The sequence below is a fragment of the Falco punctatus genome (genome assembly GCF_963210335.1).
Source record: "Falco punctatus genome assembly, chromosome: Z".
NCBI lineage: Eukaryota > Metazoa > Chordata > Aves > Falconiformes > Falconidae > Falco > Falco punctatus.
In genome coordinates, this window is record NC_137586.1 from 13,091,246 (window position 1) to 13,111,073 (window position 19,828).

General features: G+C 42.7%; 1 protein-coding gene across 1 annotated transcript; it reads right to left on the reverse strand.

The window, feature by feature from the left end:
• Positions 1–57: 57 nt before the first annotated feature.
• SLC45A2 (solute carrier family 45 member 2) lies at positions 58–19,759 on the reverse strand. Its single transcript, XM_080372607.1, is given in 8 exon segments — positions 58–1,361; positions 1,363–1,386; positions 4,102–4,324; positions 5,265–5,388; positions 6,670–6,813; positions 13,387–13,712; positions 16,530–16,706; positions 17,804–19,759. Coding segments are annotated over 8 exon segments (1,650 nt in total). The 5' UTR covers positions 18,177–19,759; the 3' UTR covers positions 58–1,102.
• Positions 19,760–19,828: the final 69 nt, after the last annotated feature.

A 19,828-nucleotide genomic window follows, 5' to 3' on the forward strand; every position in this document is an offset into this window, starting at 1 on the left:
ATGAAATTAAATAGAAATAAATGGACTTAAGTATTTAGTGTACAATAATTCCTGATGGTGCTTTGCAGAACTGAATTTATTTACAATATTCCATAAAGAGAAAATGCCATTTTACTCAAAGATAGATGCATGAAGGAAATAGATGTTAGATGTATAGAGAAAACAGAGATGCTACTTCAAGGTAAATACTGTCATATCCAATGTCAAGATTCAAGCAGCTTACAGCCATTTATAAAATTATTGTTTTGGCCAAGTTTATTTTTTCAATTACAGTATCAAAGTCAAGAGGCCAGTTTTTTAAGAAGGAAGAAATGGCAGCTGTTTCCCAAAGATGGATTGTTTAGGTGCCTACACATGGATTTGCAAAACAGCCTTAGACTTTTATGACAAGCTCAGTCAGTAAGTTCATTTTATTTATACTGAAGCAGTAGGATCCAGCATAAAATAATTACTTTACAGTTGTGCTTTTAAACAGTAGGATTCAATCTTTTTTTTCTATTCCAAACATCCTTCACACTGAAATCTGCTTTTGACAGTGGCTGGGAATTAGCTGATCCCATTTAACAGTACTAGTAAGCATAACACAATTGCAGCCTGCATTGCCTTTCGCAATTGATTGCTGTTTGATCCTCTTGCAGCTTTTGACTACCAGAGAGAATATCCCCAAACTTAAGATACCTGAAAAACAAGATAAATAACTACTTTCTTCCTAATTCTGTCTATTTTTATTACTTCTTCCATTTATCACATACTTCGTCTATTAACTTCCACAAATTGGTGATGAGGAGTTTCGTAACAACTCCCGTGTAGGGCATTGAGATACCATGGGCACACACACCATCCTGTGCGACAGCGTGTTAATACACCAAAGTCAGCAGAAATGAAGTAATAAAGCAGTCAAAATAGAGAAGCTTTCAATCTGAGGCATTAGGCAACCACTTTTATCAAGTCTCTATTTTGTAAAGCTCCGGAATTGCAGCCACTCCGAGGAGGTAAGAGAGGAGGATGTGCCAACAGATCAGCATGGCAACAGCACCAGTGCTACTGACCCAGAAAGAAAACGCTCCCCTGGGGAGATTTCTTCCAGTCACCTCACACAGTCCTAATCCACATATCGAACACAAAAAGCAACAAAGCAGCAGCCGATCAGTGCCACCGTAGATGCCGAAATCACCGTGATTGCGCTGCCGGCAATGCTAACCAAGAGCCCCAGGCCAATGCCGAGAATGATCTGGGCCAGCTGGACCATGCAGGTGAGAGCGGCACAGTCAATGCCCTTCCCTCGCCCCTGATCTCCAGTTTGTTCCCCATCCTGCAGCTTCAGGTTCTGCAAATAGGCACAAAACAAACCCCAGTGAAATCAGGCAACACTGACAACTCACAGCTCTCAGCCAACACACTGCCACGACCCCCACATGCAGCTTCCTCATTCCCTTCTGTTTTTCCTGCTTGTCTCGCAGAGGTTACGGAATTCAGAGATTTTTACAAGTGATAATAAGTTTTCCAATCTTGCCCCCAAAATGCCCCATTTCTCCCATCTGCAATTTTTCCCTGTACCCCCTCTCTCAAGGAAAGAACTGAAACTTGATTGAAAAAAAATAGCCGTTTCCTTGAAGTTCAGGTCTATTTGAGCTCTGACAAACTGACATTTCACAGTACCAGACACGCCATCATGGACAATTTAGCTCAAACTCTCATGGTTGAACGGGAGCCTCAAAGGATGTTAAGATGAGTCATACTATGTGCCACATACATAGAGAGCATAATTCATTATAATGGAGCACTGTGCTCTGAAGTCACGGCTTAAAGCTCTTAAAGGAGTCCAGTACTAACATCTAAATTTAATGCTTTTATTGCTAGGGGAAAAGAAAAAAATCCTGAAAACAAATGTCCAGACTAGGATTCTTCTACGCCATCAAAGGGCATTATTAACTACCGACTATCTGTGTATCTGCTACGATATACATAGCAGAGCAAAAAAGCTTTATTTATTATATGCAAGCATCTCATACATAAGCACCCTGTGAGGGTGATCGATCACTGGAACAGGTTAAGCAGAGGGGTTGCATTGTCTCCATCCTTGGAAATACTCAAACCAGACAAAACACATGACCCTGTGTGGCCCTGCTTGAGCAAGGGGGTTGGACTACATGATCTCTTAAGGTCCCTTCTATCTTCAGCTGATCTGTGATTCCCTCCAGGAAGGAACTATTCTGTTTTGCTGGAAAATTACATGACAGTGTACATATTTATTGATCTTCTTGCAGAGGCTGTCAAATGAAGAAGGTTGTATTGTAAGAAATCAGATGTTTCCATACTGTAGGCTAGCTGTGCTGCTGTTTTCTGCTATCCAAACACTCTTGGCCCTTAAGATGCTTTTTGCTTTTCGCAAGACCTATTACATTGCCTTTGAGCTGTTACCACGCAAAGCTCAGAAGTACTGGAGACAGTCTCTTACTACTCCAGTAGACAAAACTGAGTTTGATCCTAGGGAACAGCAGCATGGAACAGGGACTGAAATAGTTGCATTTTAAAACTCAGCACATGATTTTGGTAGAATGCGTAGTGAGGGAATATGTCTGCTCTTTGTTCTGGAATGATACAGTTCTTTCACCTGAAATACTTCCAATGTTAGACGCAATTTTTTTGGGATTTTATCTATTTTGCTGGGCTATGCCCAGTGTTCTTATGTACCAGTAGTTCTGACCACAAATTACATGAAAGTGTAAATGAACACAATCGTGCATGAGATGTTTTCTTTTTGTTTTTTCTATCTGTCTTGTGCATTATGGAAGATTGGAGCTAAACTTAACTCTATTAATATCAGATCTAACACAGAATAAGGTCATTTAACATCTTGCATAGCAAGTACCGTACAGCAAACATGAAATAATTGGTTGCCTTACAAGTAACATTTGAATATATTAGCCTATTAAAGTCCATGCACACTTCAGCAAATTTTATTTCACTTCTGTCTTGGAACAGCTCTGAATCAGAGCTAGACTACAATTTGGTTGGCCCAAGGTTAGGACTGTGATCTCACCCTAAACTGGGTTCATTCCCTGTCTTTTGTTACGTCTTTCTAAAACTCTTCATCGTGATCGTTCTCTGTTGGAAGGAACAGAGAAATTAACTGAAAAATTAGGAAACAGATCTATGAAATATTTAACCACATTGAGACATCCTCCTAGGATTCAGTAGAAGAGTTAAGAGTTTTCTTGTATTCATATCCAGATTGTGATGCTTTAAAGTTGTACAGAACAGGAGGACATGTTCTGAAGGACTTGATCTAGCCCTGTGCTGGTCTCAACTATGTTTTTATGCTGGTTTTCAATGGTTCAACATTTCTTTATTAATGTTTTCAAATGTCCTCAGATATAATGAGAACTTTTCCTAAGTCTCTTTCCCAACTCTCTTTAATTCTTCTTGTTTCTAGCTCTCCCACTAACCGAAGGTCCTTGAGAGAACTTTTCCATGAAAGAGCTCAACACTTTACAAGATATGAAGATCCTGCTGTGCCCAGTAATGTGATACAAGGAATGCAAGCTTTTCCAGATTTTCCTTGGAAACAGGATTTATGCTGTGGAGGACCAAAGCCCAGACATTTAGAGAGACAACGAGAATGTCGTATATAATTTCATACTGAACTATATAAAACTGTACTTTAATTCAATGTCTCTATTAGCTAACAGTTTTTATAACACTTTGCAATTAACTGAAATTTCTACCAGCTTCTACAGTGTGTCTATTAACCTTAGGAATTCACAAGTCAAGCCCTCAGCTAATACAGCTGGAAAGAAGGATGTAAGGAAGGCAGCATCTGAAGGCAACACAAGTGGAGCCCTGTTATCTGCTCACTGCCTGAACACGTATTGTGAATGGCTTTGTTTCAATTGTGATGATAAATAATTATTTGTCCCAGTGTGGGACTGTTTGGAGATTCTGGAGCTGGGACTTTAACTCTGTCTGTTGGAAACTTTCCATTCCTAACATGTCATCAGAAATAGTTTGAAATTAAAATTAAAAGCTGCTGCCCAATTCTAATCAGTTTTCTCCAAAAATAGACTAAACAGACCCAGACAGATATAAACTCGCCCTTACCTAGGCATTGAACTCACCTCTTCTTCCCTGTGATACTCTGCAATGAGGTGGAATGGTACTGTGTACAGCGTGCTGGACATGACGCCAAAGAGGGAACACAGAGCCAGAGTGGAAAAGACATTGGGAAACAAGCCAATTAATCCAGTACTCAGTCCAAAAAGTAGGTATCCAATGAAGTAAAGTCCCTTTAATCCTACGTATGGCAAAAGGATTTTCTGCAGGTCTGTGAAAAGAAAGTGAAAATGCTAAAAAGACTAAAACAAAACGGGTCACATTCATCAGGGAGTTCCTTTAGGCAGTTTTATTTTGCAAAATGCAGTGAAAGAGGCAATCTTTGGAAGTTGCCTCAAGTTATTCTAGGTATAAACTTGCCAAAGAATACTTGCTTTTGCTGAGGATGGTCTTATTCTGGCATAGCCAACTCCAGAGAAGAAGTAGGTAACAACCATCCTCGAAGAAGTGCCCTCTTTGACAACCTCAGTCGATGTTCACTTATAATGCAAATATTTGGCAAGGTGCTACAGCAAGGTCAGTAGTTAAGCTTCCAATGGGAAAAGATTTCTCTTGAGCCTCTTTTAGATGCTCAGTTCAGCCCCCAAAATGCTACTCATCTGAGTTTTTGGATTACAAGTAATATTTTTAATCCTTGGTAAGAGCTATGGTGAAATCTATCTGGGGAACTGTGCTAGCATATTTACACATAATTTTGGAGAGCAAGGCTCATACTTCTGGCAGGAACTCCTACTGCATTGTGAAAGAGTTATTTTATGAGGAATGCAGACGGGGAGAGGCCATCAGAGGGACCTCCATGAACCTACAGCTACAGCACTGCTAGGTGAAAGCATCTCAGAATAATGTCCATGTCATCCATTTTAGTCTGGCATTGAACTCCAGGATGATTTTCAGTGTTCAGGGTCCGTTCACATGCAGAACAATGCCTGCACTCACAAAGTGACCCTTCATCATGTGGTCAGGACCTGTTCCTGTTAAGATACGAGTTTCTAACAATGCTGAGAAAGAATGTAACATTTCTTAATGTTTTAATGTGGAAAAAAATCCCAGTTAATTTGGCATCGCTTTAATTTTTTAAACAATGGCAAATAGTGAACAGTTTAAACACTGTTTCAAACACACAGTGTTGGAGTTCATTCCCAGGTACTTACAAGAATAGACTGATGAAGAAATTGCATTGACACACAGCCCCCAGCATCCCACCTCTACTCCTGTTTTGTAGGTAAGGTACAGCGTGGAGTTATGAGGCGCATAAGGACTACCCTGGTATACAACCTGAAAGAGATCACAAAGATGACAGAAGGCAAGGATGGACTGCATGTCATACAATACCTCCTTCTTACGGGAACAGGGTACCCAACACAGGGCCTCATCCCTGCTAGTGAAGATAATTAGCATGCAAGAAATCTGTTAAGCATCCTAAGTGCCCTAACCATTCCTTCACAGTTCTCCAAGATTCACACTCATTTATCCCAGATTCTCACATCCCAGGTTCCTCCTCAGTTATTACCCTCTGCCTTTTCCTGGACTGTCCACTCTACTTTGGCTCATTCGCTCTTTTTCCTTTGGGTGTCTCATTTCCCCACTCTCCTCTCTCCACTTCTGCATTCTTACCTTAGCCTTTCTTTCCCTAATTTATCTACAATTAATTTTTTAGTTTTCTTTTTCAGGCTTACCCCAATACTGCCATTTTTCCACCCAGTAATTTTCTTCTTCAGTTCCTTATCTAGGCAAGCAAAACTTTTTCTTTCAGTTGTTCATATATGCTGCGGGAAAAAAAGCTTCCCTCTCTCCTACAGACACACAAAAAGGCAAGGAACTGGGAACATGGAAACCACAGAAGAGAGGAAGTGGCAATGACAGGATTGGTGCCAGGAGCATAATTGTGCCCTGGAAGAAAGGAAGCAGACAAGTTCATGTAGGCGAGAATCACTGGCAGGGACATACAGTCTTCTGCCTGGAAATGGCATGGAAAGGGGAGCACTCGGTACCACGAAGGCAAGTAAATGCTGGCAGAATGGACTCAGGGAAAGGTTTAAAAAAGTATGGCAGGGACAGCCAAGTTCAAGGAGACAAGAGCTTTCAGCTACCAAGTAGCTCACTGTGTGCAAGGAGCTGCAGAACCTGAGGCCAGGGAGGCCGTGGTGCAGGTGGACAGCCTTGTGCCGACAGTGGCTATGCACCAGGGTAAGGCCAGCTGCATCCAGGCAACATCACCATCACTCTAGTTAGGGAACCTGCCCACCTCAGAGCGGCTCCAAAGCCAAAGCAGAGAATGGATGTTTGGAACAGCTCTGAGAGCTTCATTTGGAACAGTTAAATAGACACGAACAACCTTAGAAATACTAAAAGGTTTTCCCCAAAGATCCAACAGACTGGCTCAGAATGAGGGCCTGAGATCAATGAGCTGTTTTACAAAATTCTTGTTGAGCCATTCAGATACAACTGGCTCTGCCCTCACTGTTATTTCTTCAGGATGAAAACACTGCCTCAGTTTTTTTGGTGGAGGAGGAGATGCTACAAGGAAGAAGAAGCAAGAGCATTTCATGCTATTACCTGTCCCATGAAATCCGTGAAGAAGAGCATGTTGGATAGGAAAGCCATCCATCCAAGGAGGTGGCTCACACACAGATAGCGATAGTGGGATGGCATGCTTAAAAGTGTCTTCAAGAGTGATTTAAGGGTCATCCGCCTTTGATCCTAAAAGCAAGTATTTAACAATAATACTGTATTACTTCCCGGAAGCCAATAAAATAGTTGACAGCAAATGAAGAAGGCCTCAGTATCTTTCCATTACCAAATTTCCAAGGATTTTTGGGTTTAGCTAGGAAGGTTTGCTTGGGTAGTGAATGTCCTTCAACATATATTTGATTTGTAGAGCCACTGGCTAATAAAGTGATCTGAAAGCTTCATAGAGACTCAGGGAGAGCTGGGGTATCAGTACTGATGTAACATTTCTTGCTGTTATAATCAGTAAGATTATTATTTACTTGTAGAATAAATGAAAAAAAAAAAAAAAAGCAAACCACAATCAGAAACGAAACTAATTTCTTTATGGAAACAAACAGCTTTATATTAAAAATTTAAAGCTGCACAGAAAAAATGAAATTCAGAATACTTTCTGAGAATTAAAACGTATCAGCTGTGGAATATGGCATTTCTGAGACTTCATTCCCATTCCCTTCTGTGCTGGAGTTTAGCACACTAGAAAACTTCACCTTTTCTGGCATATCATGAGAATCCCACTATGTACTGTCCTCCTCTCCATGAATCACAGAGTGGTTGAGGTTGGAAGGCACCTCTAGAGGTCATCTAGTCCAAGTCCCCCTATTCAAGCAGGGCCACGTACAGGTGGATGCCCTGGATGATGTCCAGACAGCTTTTGAATATCTCCAAGGATGGAGACTCCACATCTCCGGGCAACCGTTCCAGCGCTCAGTCACCCTCACAGTGAAAAGTATTTCCTGATGTCCAGAGGAAAACTCCTGTGTTTCAGTTTGTGTCCATTGCCTCTGGTCCTGTCACTGGGGACCAGTGAAAACAGCCTGGCTCTATTGTCTTTGCACCCTCCCTTCAGGTAACTAGATACATTGATGAGAGTCCCCCTACAATTTCTCTTCTCCAGGCTAAACAGTCACAGATTTCTCGGCCTTTCCTCATATGTAAAGTGCTCTGGACCCTTAAGTCATCTTTGTGGCCCTTCACTGGACTCTGTTGACTGTACCTATGTCTCTCTTCTACTGGGCAGCCCAGAACTGAATGACAGAATCCTTGAATTGTAGAATCATTTAGGCTGGATCATCAAATCCAATTGTTAACTCAGGACAGCCAAGTCCATCACTAAACCATGTCCCTAAGCTCTGCATCTACATATTTTTAAAGCACTTACAGGGATGGTGATTCCATCACAGCAGCCTTGGCCACCTGGGCACACGGGGGGCTCATGCCCAGCCGGCTGCCGACCAGCCCCCCCAGGCCCTTTCCCCCCAGGCGGTTCCCAGCCCCCTGCCCCCAGCCCGCAGCGCTGCGGGGGCTGGTGTGACCCACGGGCAGGACCCGGCACTGAGCCTGGTTGAACCTCACACAACTGACCTGGGCCCATCGCTCCAGCCTGCCCAGACCCCCCTGCAGAGCCTCCTGCCCTCCCGCAGATCAGCGCTCCCCCCAGCTGGGGGTCACCTGTGAACGTACTGAGGGGGCACTCGGTCCCCTCACCCAGATCGTTGGTAAAGATATGAAACAGGACTGGCCCCAACACTGAGCCCCGGCCACCAGCTGGATGTAACTCCATTCCCCACCACGCTCTGGACTCAGCCGGCCCTTAACCCAGCGCAGAGCACACCCACCCAAGCCACGAGCAGCCAGTGTCTCCAGGAGAATGCTGTGGGAGATGGCGTCAAAGGCTTTACTAACATCCAGGTAGACAACATCCACAGCCTTTCCCTCACCCACTTGGTGGGTCATCATCTTGTAGAAGGAGATCAGGTCCATCTGCCTTTCATTACCCCATGCTGGCTGGGCCTGATCCCCTGGTTGTCCTGCACGTGCCACGGGATGGCACCCAGGATGATCTGCTCCATAACCGTCCCTGGCACCGAGGTCAGGCTGGCAGGCCTGTAGCTGCCTGGATCCTCCTTCCTGCCCTTCTTGTACCTACAAGACTGGTGTCACGTTGGCTGACCTCCAGTCTTCTGAGACCTCCTCACTTAGCCAGGACTGTTGATATATGATGGAGAGTGGCTTGGCCCCACCAGCTCCCTCAGTGCCCTCGGGTGGATCCCATCCAGCCCCACAGACTGTGCGTGTCTCCGTGGAGCAGCAGGTCACTGACCGTTTCCCCCTGGACTGTGGGGACTTCATTCTGCTCCTCCTCACCCTGTCTTCCAGCTCAGGGGGCTCAGTACCCAGAGGGAAGCTGGGCTTGCTGTTAAGGACTGAGGCAAGAAAGCATTAAGCACCTCAGCCTTCTCCTCATCCTGTGTGGCAGTGCTCCCCCCCGCATCCAATGAAGGATGCAGATTATCCTTGGCCCTCCTTCTGTTTCTCATGTATTTGTAAAACTTTTTTGTCATCTTTTACAGCAGTGGCCAGCCTGAGTTCTAGCTGGGCTTTCTCCTCTCCACCTTCCCCCTGCGTAACCTCACGACACCGCTATAGCCCTCCAGGGTTGCCTGCCCCTTCTTCCAAAGGTGGAAAACTCTGCTTTCCCCCTGAGTTCCAGCCAGAGCTCTGCTCAGCCAGGCTGGTCTTTCCTCCTGGTTTGTCTTTTGGCACATGGGGACAGGCTACTCCTGAGCCTTTAGGACTTCCTTCTGGAAGACTGTCCAGCCCTCCTGGACCCCTTGGCCCTTCAGAACTGTCTCCCAAGGGGCTCTGTCAACCAGCCTCCTAACCAGGCCAAAGTCGGCCCTCCAAAGTCCAGCCTCTTCCTTGCTTCTCCGAGAATTAAAAACTCAATCATTTCATGATCGCTATGCCCAAGATGTCCTCCAGCCACCACTTCACCCACCAGTCCCTCCCTGCCTGTAACCAGCAGGCCCAGCAGGGCATCTCCCCTGGCTGGCTCACTGACCAGCTGTGTCAGGAAGGTCTCTTCCACACCCTCCAGGAACCTCCCAGACTGTTTCCTCTCTGCTGTGCTGTATTTCCAGCAGACATCTGGCAAGTTGGAAGTCCCCCATGAAGGACTCCCCCCAGTGAGGACTAGCAAATGTGAGACTCTTCCCAGCCACTTGTAGAACATTTGATCTGCCTCTTCATCCTGGTTGGGTGGTCTATAACAGACTCCTACCAGGATATCCGCCTTGTTGGCCTTCCTCCTGATCCTTACCCATAAACATTTGACCTTGTTGTTACCACCATTCAGCTCTAGGCAGTCAAAACGCTCCCTAACATGCAGAGTTATCCCACTGCCTTTCCAGCTTTATCCCTCCTGAAGAGTTTGTAGCCACCCACTGCAGCACTCCAGCCATGCGAGTTATCCCACCATGTTTCTGTGATGGCAACTACATCATAGCCTTTCTGCTGCATGATGGCTTGGCACTTCCTGCTGCACAATGAAACAGGGAGAGACTGTGATACGTCACAGGAGACATAGCACCACTCAAAAATCCTAGCTCCCAGCTAACGTGAGCTCCAGCACCTAAACACCTAACAGCGCGGCAGAAATAACTCATTTCAAAATCACGACATTATTGATGCTGGTTAACCAATCTCACTGATGGGGCAAAAGAAAATTTCTCACCACCTTCAGCACCCCACCGTGTCTTCCTCCTCCTTGTCTGAGCCTTGTACTTCAAAATTCTCTCTCAATTTCTTTTCCAGTCACATTCATCAGATCACTTCTATCACTTGAATTTTTTTTAGTACTGTAGGTGTGCTTGCTGTCAGGAATTTGCAACACACAATTCTTACTGCTTTAAAGCTCCTGCATGATTCTTTGCTTTTAAAGAGAAGAAGATATTACTTTATCTGTGCATGATGGAACACTTCTGATTTTCTCTAGTGATGTGTGGAGGCAACAGTGTTGGGAGACATGATAAAGGAAGCTGTATGGTCATGAAATGTGGAAGAACTGTAAAAGTTGTGTTCATTATTGGAAAGCTGAATTTTGTCTTCAATTTGCTGTTAAGATAATGACATTTTTTAGTTCCTTCTCTCAGTGTTCTACTAACTTTTCACAATTCTGCTTTCCTTTGAACTAGGTTATGTTCAAGCTACTCTATGAATAATCACCATGTATAAAGTTGGAAAATACTTTGCTCCAGTGGGTGAATTTTAATCCTCACAGGAATGCCAAAATTGAAGTTGCTGACTTTCACCTTGAACTGCATATTGTCCAAATCCCTTGGAATTTCTCTGGGTATCACTTTCTCTTTTAAACAAGGTAAGCATTCTCTTCTTCCACAGTTACAAAAAACAAAACCAAGAATTCCATGTTGACTCATTAGAGTTATTTCAAAGGTAATTACTATCATTTCAAATGGCATTTAATTTGTTCAACTCTTCCACATAGTTCTTTAAAACAGCCTTTCCAATTAAAGGGTTAATGTAAGGTTGGAACTAAAAAGGAAACTGCTATAATTACAAACAATAATTTGACAGCTAGATAGAAATTCTTGCTTTGTATTTAGAGATTTTAAAGAGTGGAAATGGAAATGTTTACTACACACATTCAATACACACCAACACACAAACTCCACAGGGATTTAAATGACATGCTGAAGTTTGGCTCCATTTAAGTGCCTTATCCTTCAAAAGCTCACAATACACATTTTCTCTATAAAATCACTACAACTGGTGATTCATAAGGATACAGAGGCACCAATGTGACTTGGGTTTTATGGCAGTAGATCCTGAGTAATTTGGCACCATACTAAAGAACAAAAAATGAATCACTTCGGATGTTGGTTCATACTGTAACAGATCAAATCTCATTAATAATCATGGAAGCTATTAGCACGCAAGAGCACAGTCCTGAATGTAGAAGATATAAGGCCATGATGCCTGCAGGGGTGAAAAAAAAAAAAAAAAGGAGACACAGAAAAACAGGAAGCCAAACCATTTCTTCAAGGAAGCAATTATAGTAATGAATGAACTCAGAAAACATGAGCCACAAGAGACATACCATCAAGTCAGTGAGTGTCTAGAATTTATACACAGCCAGATACATCAAAGAAACATGAGACAGATCAAAGCACTGTATGCCTCTGACAGGCTGTCCAGCAAGAAATATAGAGAGGAGGGCAACGGCAGAAGCTTGCCCACAGCAGACACCAGAGCTTCACCCTCAGGTGTCAGACATTACAAATTCAGCAGAGTTAGCTCTTCTGTTCCCCTTGCTTTCACTGCATCTGCTCTCTCTTCTTTATTTACCATCCTTTCTTTAGAGCATACATGGGCCAAGCAGTCAATGACACTCAGCATATCTGACAATTTGGAGGATGCTCACAGTTAATAGTGCTGGTGAAGGATGCTGGATGCTCAAGCTGGCCTACAGTGGGGAAATAGGGACAGCATCTCAGACGGCTAGCCAAATTCTCCCAGCAAACTGTTGCTTTGCTGTCTGCCCCTCTCCATGTTTGTCTGGCATTCTCATCAGGCAGTGTTCATCTTTCATGTTACCTTTGTGTTGCATTTGGTGTAATATATATGTAAAAAACAAAAATATTTTCTTTGGGTTAGGAATACCCAGTGCTATTATAATACACATGATAAATAGTAAAAAGATAATATATCCCTTTTATTTGTAGCTTAAACATGAGCTTAGGTTTCCAACCACCTGCACATTCTCAGTATTTTTATCCGATTAATCAAGAAACTGTATCAGGGATAGGCATACAAGATGCCAAGAGACAAGAAATGAAATTAAAACAAGCAACTATTTCATCACTTATTGTTATACTAGGAGCCAAATATATACATTAGCCTTTGTTTACCTATGGTACCATTAGACTGCAGTGAGGATTCCTAGCAATAAAAGTCAGCAACAAAACAGTAAAAACTATCCGTTCCCAAGACCTTTCTAGAAATGTGCTCTCCAGATATTTTTCAAGCAGATTCACCTTTTCCTAGCTGCCTTAGATTGAAGCCAATCTCTCATGACAATGCTGCAGAAACAGTGATGATTCCAAAGTATTCACTATTCCCTCCCACTATTCCTATTCCTAAAGTTCTGCCAAAGGCACAGCTACATCACTTCAAAATGAAACTAAAACTCCAGAAAGGAGGTAGCATTGCTGTAGAAGTAGCAATTTTAAACACATCAGTACAGTCAACAAATCCTCAATGAAATGCGGAGCAACACCAAACCCAAACGTTAGACCAGGGAACAAACTCTTCATATGTATTACGTATGAAAGTTGTGGACTTTCAGTGGGAGTTTCAGATTTATATCAAAGATTAATGGTGTCTAGTCCTTGTCCACAACTTAGTGTTAATTCTATCAGGACTAAAGAACAAAGTAGGTTGTCTCAACAAAGTTCACATGAGGAGGATATCAAAAGACTGACATAGAGCAGAAACATGAACCTGGTTCTCCCTCATTCCTGCCAACTGTTCCAAGCACCAGGACTAGTCTGTCTCATTCCTCTCACTAGAAACACTGTATGAATAAAATAAAAGGTAGCAGGCTTTCTCCTGACCCTGTATCATGGTGGAAGGTTCTTTTTTTGTGTGTGTGTGAAAGGGTCCATTCCAAATAGTCACCGTTAGCTAAATAAAGGGTCTCCAAGGATGCAGTGATATGGCTTACAAAACCGCCTCTGCACTTACCTCTGTACATGCTGTAACAGTGCAGTTCCCCGGTTTAGCTGCAGCCTTTAATTCAGTACATGTTGATTTTAAGTAACCATTCTTGATTTCCTCCTCTATGGAGCTATATTTATAGGATTCGGTCACTTCCAACAAGAACTTTGTCTCTTCGTTTTCATCTCTGAGAGGGACTTCAGGAATACTGCGCAGATGTAATGTAAGGCAGATTAGGAAAACCAAGGCTGCAAAGAAGAAAATCACCTGGAATTCTGACGGCAAGGAGTATCCTAGTACAGTTTGACCCCAGTCCACAGCACCTGTCATGTAACCCAGGGCTCCTCCCAAACCTATGGGGGTAGGAAAAAAGGAGAAAAAAGATCTACTGGCATCGATAAAATAAACAAACAGCACACTATAAACCTCAGCATGTGATCCCCTCTAGAAGCAACTGAATAATCACTCTTCAGATAATTAACCACAAGAAATAGGAATACTGAGCTAATTGCATACATGAGCAGTCACCAAAATATCTCTTGAAAAATCTTCTCAACAGAGCTTTCCAAAAAACACCTGAACATATAGCAACATGGGCCTCCATCTCTTTTCTTGACTCATTGAAGCTTTATTTTCTTTGAAATGGTGAGTCATACAAAATAAAATTGTACTGAAATTTATGGCTTTTTTAAAACTTCACAGAACAAGCAAACATTTTTAAAATTATGTTGAAACTATCTATAGTTTAGGCTTTGTAAAATGTATTTTATATATCTGACTAAACAGAAATACTGTCTCCATGTGAAATTCTTAAAAAAGCAAATAAACACATTTGGGTTTAGTTATCAAAATCCAAGCACCTTGCCATTCAGAAACCAAAAAGGACCAAGTACAAATGTGTAATTCTGTTTACTGATTTTCTCAGAAAAGTTAGAATAAAAGGTAAGATGAGAATGGTATCTTGCATCTTGAAGTTAATAAAAGCAGTGTTCAGTCCTATTTTTTTACAATTTCTTCTTTTTGTTACTAGTGCACACCATTTCAGAAGCACAAGAAGTGCACACTGTTATGTACAGTACAGAGCTCTGGTAAGGGAAGCAGCTTTGTGGGGTCCTGACACCTTGTTAGCCAGGCGGCTCTGCAGGACGTGGGAGTTCAGCAGGACAGAGGCATTTGAAGGACTTGGAAGTATTTCTGCTCTTCTGCTTAGGAGAACTGAAGACAATGTGCGGCAGAACCATTCTAACAAAAAGTAACATCAGTAACAGGACCTACATTTGCTTCACTTACAAAACATGGGATTTTGATTTCATTCTGGGCTTTCTGTACTTTTTCCCTCTTAGGTCTGATTATGTCCCTCCCTCATTGTGTCTTACTGCATTTTACAGGGGACTATATCCTTGCTTGTTCGCATGAAAAACAATCAAAGCTGTTAATAACTTTTTGAAGAAAACCTACACTAAATATTTGTACAGGGTGAATATTTGATGTTCGAGGTTGTCTTTGTATACTGTTTTGATAAAAAGCAATCATGATACTGGCATGCAGTCTGAGTGTTGCATGTTGGATACATGTACTCTTCCCTCCACTTGTCTCAGTGGCTGTTCAGTTTCGTAACTGCAAAGCTATCAAGTTTCATTTTCAAACCTTAAACTGAAGACAAACGGGAGCAAAATCTTGGAGGTATTTAGTACAGAAAGAAGGAAGTCAGGGAAACAGTACCTAAAACAGGAGTTAGAAAAGAAATGGAAGGATTGCTGTCTATGTCTAATAGGGGTAGAGCAAGGAATGATAAAAGTAAATTGTACGGAATGGACATTAAGATTAGATTTTAGGGGAAACTGTCTAACAACAAGGCCAGTGAAGTGCTGGAACACACTGCCTTGGCAGGGCTGCAGAACCCCTGTCAAGGGATGATTTCAAGAACAGGCTAGGCAACTGCCCATCAGGAAGGGTTAAGATACTGATGATCTTGCTATAGAGGGCACAGGGTGCTGGATCAAGTACTGCAATTTGTTCCAGTCTTTTTGACAAGATTTGTTCCGTGTCCCTTTTCACAGCTAAATCTGTGGCTCCAAATTCGGAAATCAAACCTTTTTAGTATCATACAAGGAGAAACTGCAAGGAGTTCTGCTGAAGGTAACAATATACAGAGACTCACTCCCCTCTCTGTCCATAAAAGTCATTGTTAAAAATTTTATCTGTCAGTTTCTAATGGATAATAATGATTTCATTCCCATGTGGCTTTCAGGCTCCCTTTCAATCTGTGTTCCTGGACACAGCTGTTCATGTGTCCAAAATCAGCTGTTGTCAATAGCTACTACACCTCACTCCTCGGCTGGAGTAACTGCCGCTGAAGCTACACGCCTCTGTTCTCAATACAGCTCTGTAGCCACAAAAATCTGCATCAACACAGACTGCATGACGTCTGATCCAGTCTGCTTTTTGTCTAGTCCTTTCACAGTGACTTCTCCCAGACACAGACGGAAGCTCCTCCCAGTTCACATTACAGCTACACAGCCTTATCTGTCTTCCCTGTGCATTTTCTCAGCACAGGGCTCATGTAGTGCAGAAGGTTTCCTTCTGCAACTCAGCAACATTTCAAACATGTATAAAGGCAAACAAAGCGCTTCATTTGCCAGAACCTGGACTGAACCACTTGGACTTATTTTTGGAAGCTGTGAAGTTCTGAATTTTGTGCAAAACTACTTCTATACAGGAAGGCAGCCCATACTGGAGTACTGCTGAAGAATGGGAATCAACTCTTCCGGTCTGTGCAGCTCTTGCTCTATGTCAAAATGTTATTTTTAGTGTGCTATGGCAAGGAAACAAGTTATATCTCTTAATTTTTACTTCCCAAAAACTTGAAAAAAACCCCAGAACATGCTGAATAAACACTACTTCACTTTTTTATATGATTAATTGCTCTTAGTTAAATCATGACTATGTTGCTGTAAATGCCTGCAGCCTTCTGCAGCAGAATCCTTCTAGCAGCAATCACAAGTTGCTGTTCTCTGGAGTAGGGAAAACCCAGCAACAAAAGACTCGTGACTGAAGCGCCAGATCAGATGATCAGTTCATTCAAGATTAGAAACACAGTGAGGATAAAACCCATGCAATTACCTTCCCCTCCTTCCAGAGGTACGGCGGAAAAGAAGGGATCTGAGTACCTGTAAAGAGGGCGTGGTAATGCAGACCCTTCTCCTTATCCTGATGGGAGCAGACATCAAATAAATATGCTTTGATGGGGCCATCAATAAAATCAGCTGCAAAATCAAAAAGCACTACTCCCAGCATGGTAATGACTATTGCCCATGTCCGCCGCTTGTCTCTCTCCCCGTTGAAAGCTACAAAAAGAAAAACACCCTCATTCTGACAGCCACATTGCCATGTCCTGCATAACTGCATATTATCTTTCTTGATACGTCTAAATCTAAACAATGCTTAGTTAGGTGAGAGAAAGCAGTGATACCAGAATCACGTCAGAGAAGTGGGATAACCGAATTGGTGTAGTGCTGAGCTCTGCTAGGCTGACTTACTGTCTTGACTCAGCACAAGCTCAGGGTACTCCAAGCTCCACAATCAAGAGCATCACTAGCCTTAATCTACTCCTTCGCACCTCCATGGCACGCTCTGGCAGCCAAACACACATGCATTTTGCAGCATTTTTTTTTGTTTTATTCTATTTATCCCACTCTCACTTTGTTTTAAATAATCAAGGCTTGACTGTAACATCTTTTTTGGGGGGCAAATGAATACAAGTACAGTCAACACCAACGATATCCAGGAAGAGAGAGGAGAATAAATCAATCCATAAAAACACATGCTTCCCCCCTCTGCCAAGCCATAATGACAGCAACAACTTTCCATCAAGATTTTGTGAAGTTACAACTCAAGCTGAACTCTAACAGTGTCTAGGGATGTCACACCTATTTGATTTCTTACATTCCAGGTGCAACACGGTTTCCAAGGAGTTGCAGATTTCTGTTATTTACCAGCATGACACAGCCCTGAGTCAAGCCTGCACTGCAACAATTAACACTAACCCATCTAAAATAGATACTCTGTTTGGAAGCATATTACATCACAAAACCAATGTTGATCATTTAACTTAACAAGGTAGATTTTAGTTTGCAAAAACTTCTCTGGGCCTAATCAGTGCTTTATTTGTATGAACTGATCAGGAACCCACATCAACACACAACATACTGTAATCACATGCACAAACTACAGAACACAATGTACAGGGTACATAACATGCAGTGTTGGGATTGAACATATATGCAGATTTCAGTGTTCCCCAGCTCCTTCAATGCAGCTGAGTAACACAATACCCAATTTTAAGTCCATTTTAGCAGAGGGAAAAAGGGAGCCCTCTTTTCTCTCTGATTCAAAAGGCTAGGATGAGTTTTGTCTGTCAGCACAGCGCATGCCCCCCACTCACCTGAGATTATCACGTCCCCATTGAGGTACAAAGCCATGCCCAACAGCATTATGATGCCCAGACCCAGAATGTAAGGTCGCCTCCTGCCCCAGCTACAGGTGCAGTGATCACTGGCTGAACCTACCACAGGCTGCAGCATGAAGCCCAGGATAGGGCTGATGAGCCACACCAGGCTGTAGAGGTTCTTGGGCAGCCCTACACTGAGCAGCACTGGCGTGACAAAGGCGGCCTCCACGGCATAGCAGAACTCCCGGCCAAACATCACCATGCTGTGCATGACCAGCCTTCCCACCGATCGCTTTCTTGGCACCACCGCTCCAGCCGTCACCACAGATCGCAGCAGAGCCTCCTCCTTCTCCCTGGTGCTGTCCATGTCAGCCTTGGCCACCTCAGAAGTGGGTGGAAGAGCCCTGTGGAAACTCTTTCGTTAAGGTCAGCGCTCTGGCTAAGCACAGCGCTCTGGCCAGCCGGTGCTGCCTGCTCGGGCTGACATGGAGCCCAGATCATATGCTGGGTGGGATCGGTCTGCGCTGGGGGAGGGACTCACATATTTTCATGGCTCTGCGATCACAAGTTATGCAAGGAAGGGGGCAGGGAAGCGTGTGTTAACATCAGCAGGTCTGAGCTCTTGGGCGTCTGCAAAGCTCCCAACTATCCACAGCTAAAGAATTACTGTTTAAGCACAAAACACACGTATACCGAGAACATATATCACACGGGCAAGACGCATGACTAGCCAGACACAAAGCTATTCCTTTTGCTGCCGTAAGACAGCGGTACTACCATGAATCCAGAGCCCTCATCTTTCCATTCAGCAAACATGAGCAGCAGAGTGCCAATTTGTCGTTGATGAAACATAGGGGAAAAATCTATATAATATATCTGGAAAAGGATTTCAATGCACTCCATGAAGGTAAGTGAACCTACCTATTTCCTTAGGGTGCTAGTAGCACATAAAGAGCTTGACAGAAATCTTCCAAACAGCAGCTAGTATTTTTCTCTACCTGCTGTGTGCCACCCTCAATGCAACTGATTAGTTTCTTGGTTTCTGAAAAACAAAGGATCTCGGGATCACTTAGGTGTTTTTTAAAGTCTTACCTGCCAAGAGAAGGCCTTCAAAGAATCTGCAGTGACATACCAAAACTGTACCTTGCAGGTCAGCCACCTGAGTGAGGCGGCTGATCCAACCTATGCTGAAGTTATATGAGCTTTTTCGACTTCAGTGATTTTGGAGTCAACACTTATGTGCCCTGGAGATGACATGTGATGATGTTTATTTTTCTCTAACACAACAAGATGCATCTCGGACCAAGCAAATTGCAAATCTTACTGTAAAGGTATATAATACTCAGGAATTTACATTAGTGTGATTATCAGCTGGAAACTGATCCTAGTAGATAATTCTTGCTTCCAGAAAAGTGTTTATGTGGTAGAATGTAACAGGTTTTTTATAGTAACAATGCTGACATTTTTGTCATGACACATGTAAAAAGAGCCAAGTGTATCTCAGCTTTGGAAGTCTTTGTAAGCAACAAACTAACCTTGTAAACAGTCTGACAAAATCATCAAAACCCCTAAATCCTCATAGCATAATTCCTGATGTGTTGGACTAAAGAAACCTGTATTAAAGCCATAGAACTAATTCTTTTCAAAAGCATATTTTCTTTTTCCTTGAACAAGACTGTTTCAAATGATTAAAATATTTTAATTTTGAAGGAAATGAAAACCACCACACAAGAACCATAGTTTAAAACATGTGCAGCTAAGGTGCTTACCATCTTTCCAAAAAGAGAAGAAAGGATGAATACTTAGCAGCTGCTTTAAATTTTGTCCTGAAGTGATTTTAATTTTGTTCTGAAGTGATTTTCCAAGCAACTGAAATTCCAAATGTAGTATCATCAAGAGACTGCATGAAGAAAATATAGTCAGGCTATTAAACACAGTCTCTTCATGATAATAACTCTACAGCAGCACATAAGAAAACAGCATTATTTCAATCATTTTTTTGGTATGAATAGGGAAATG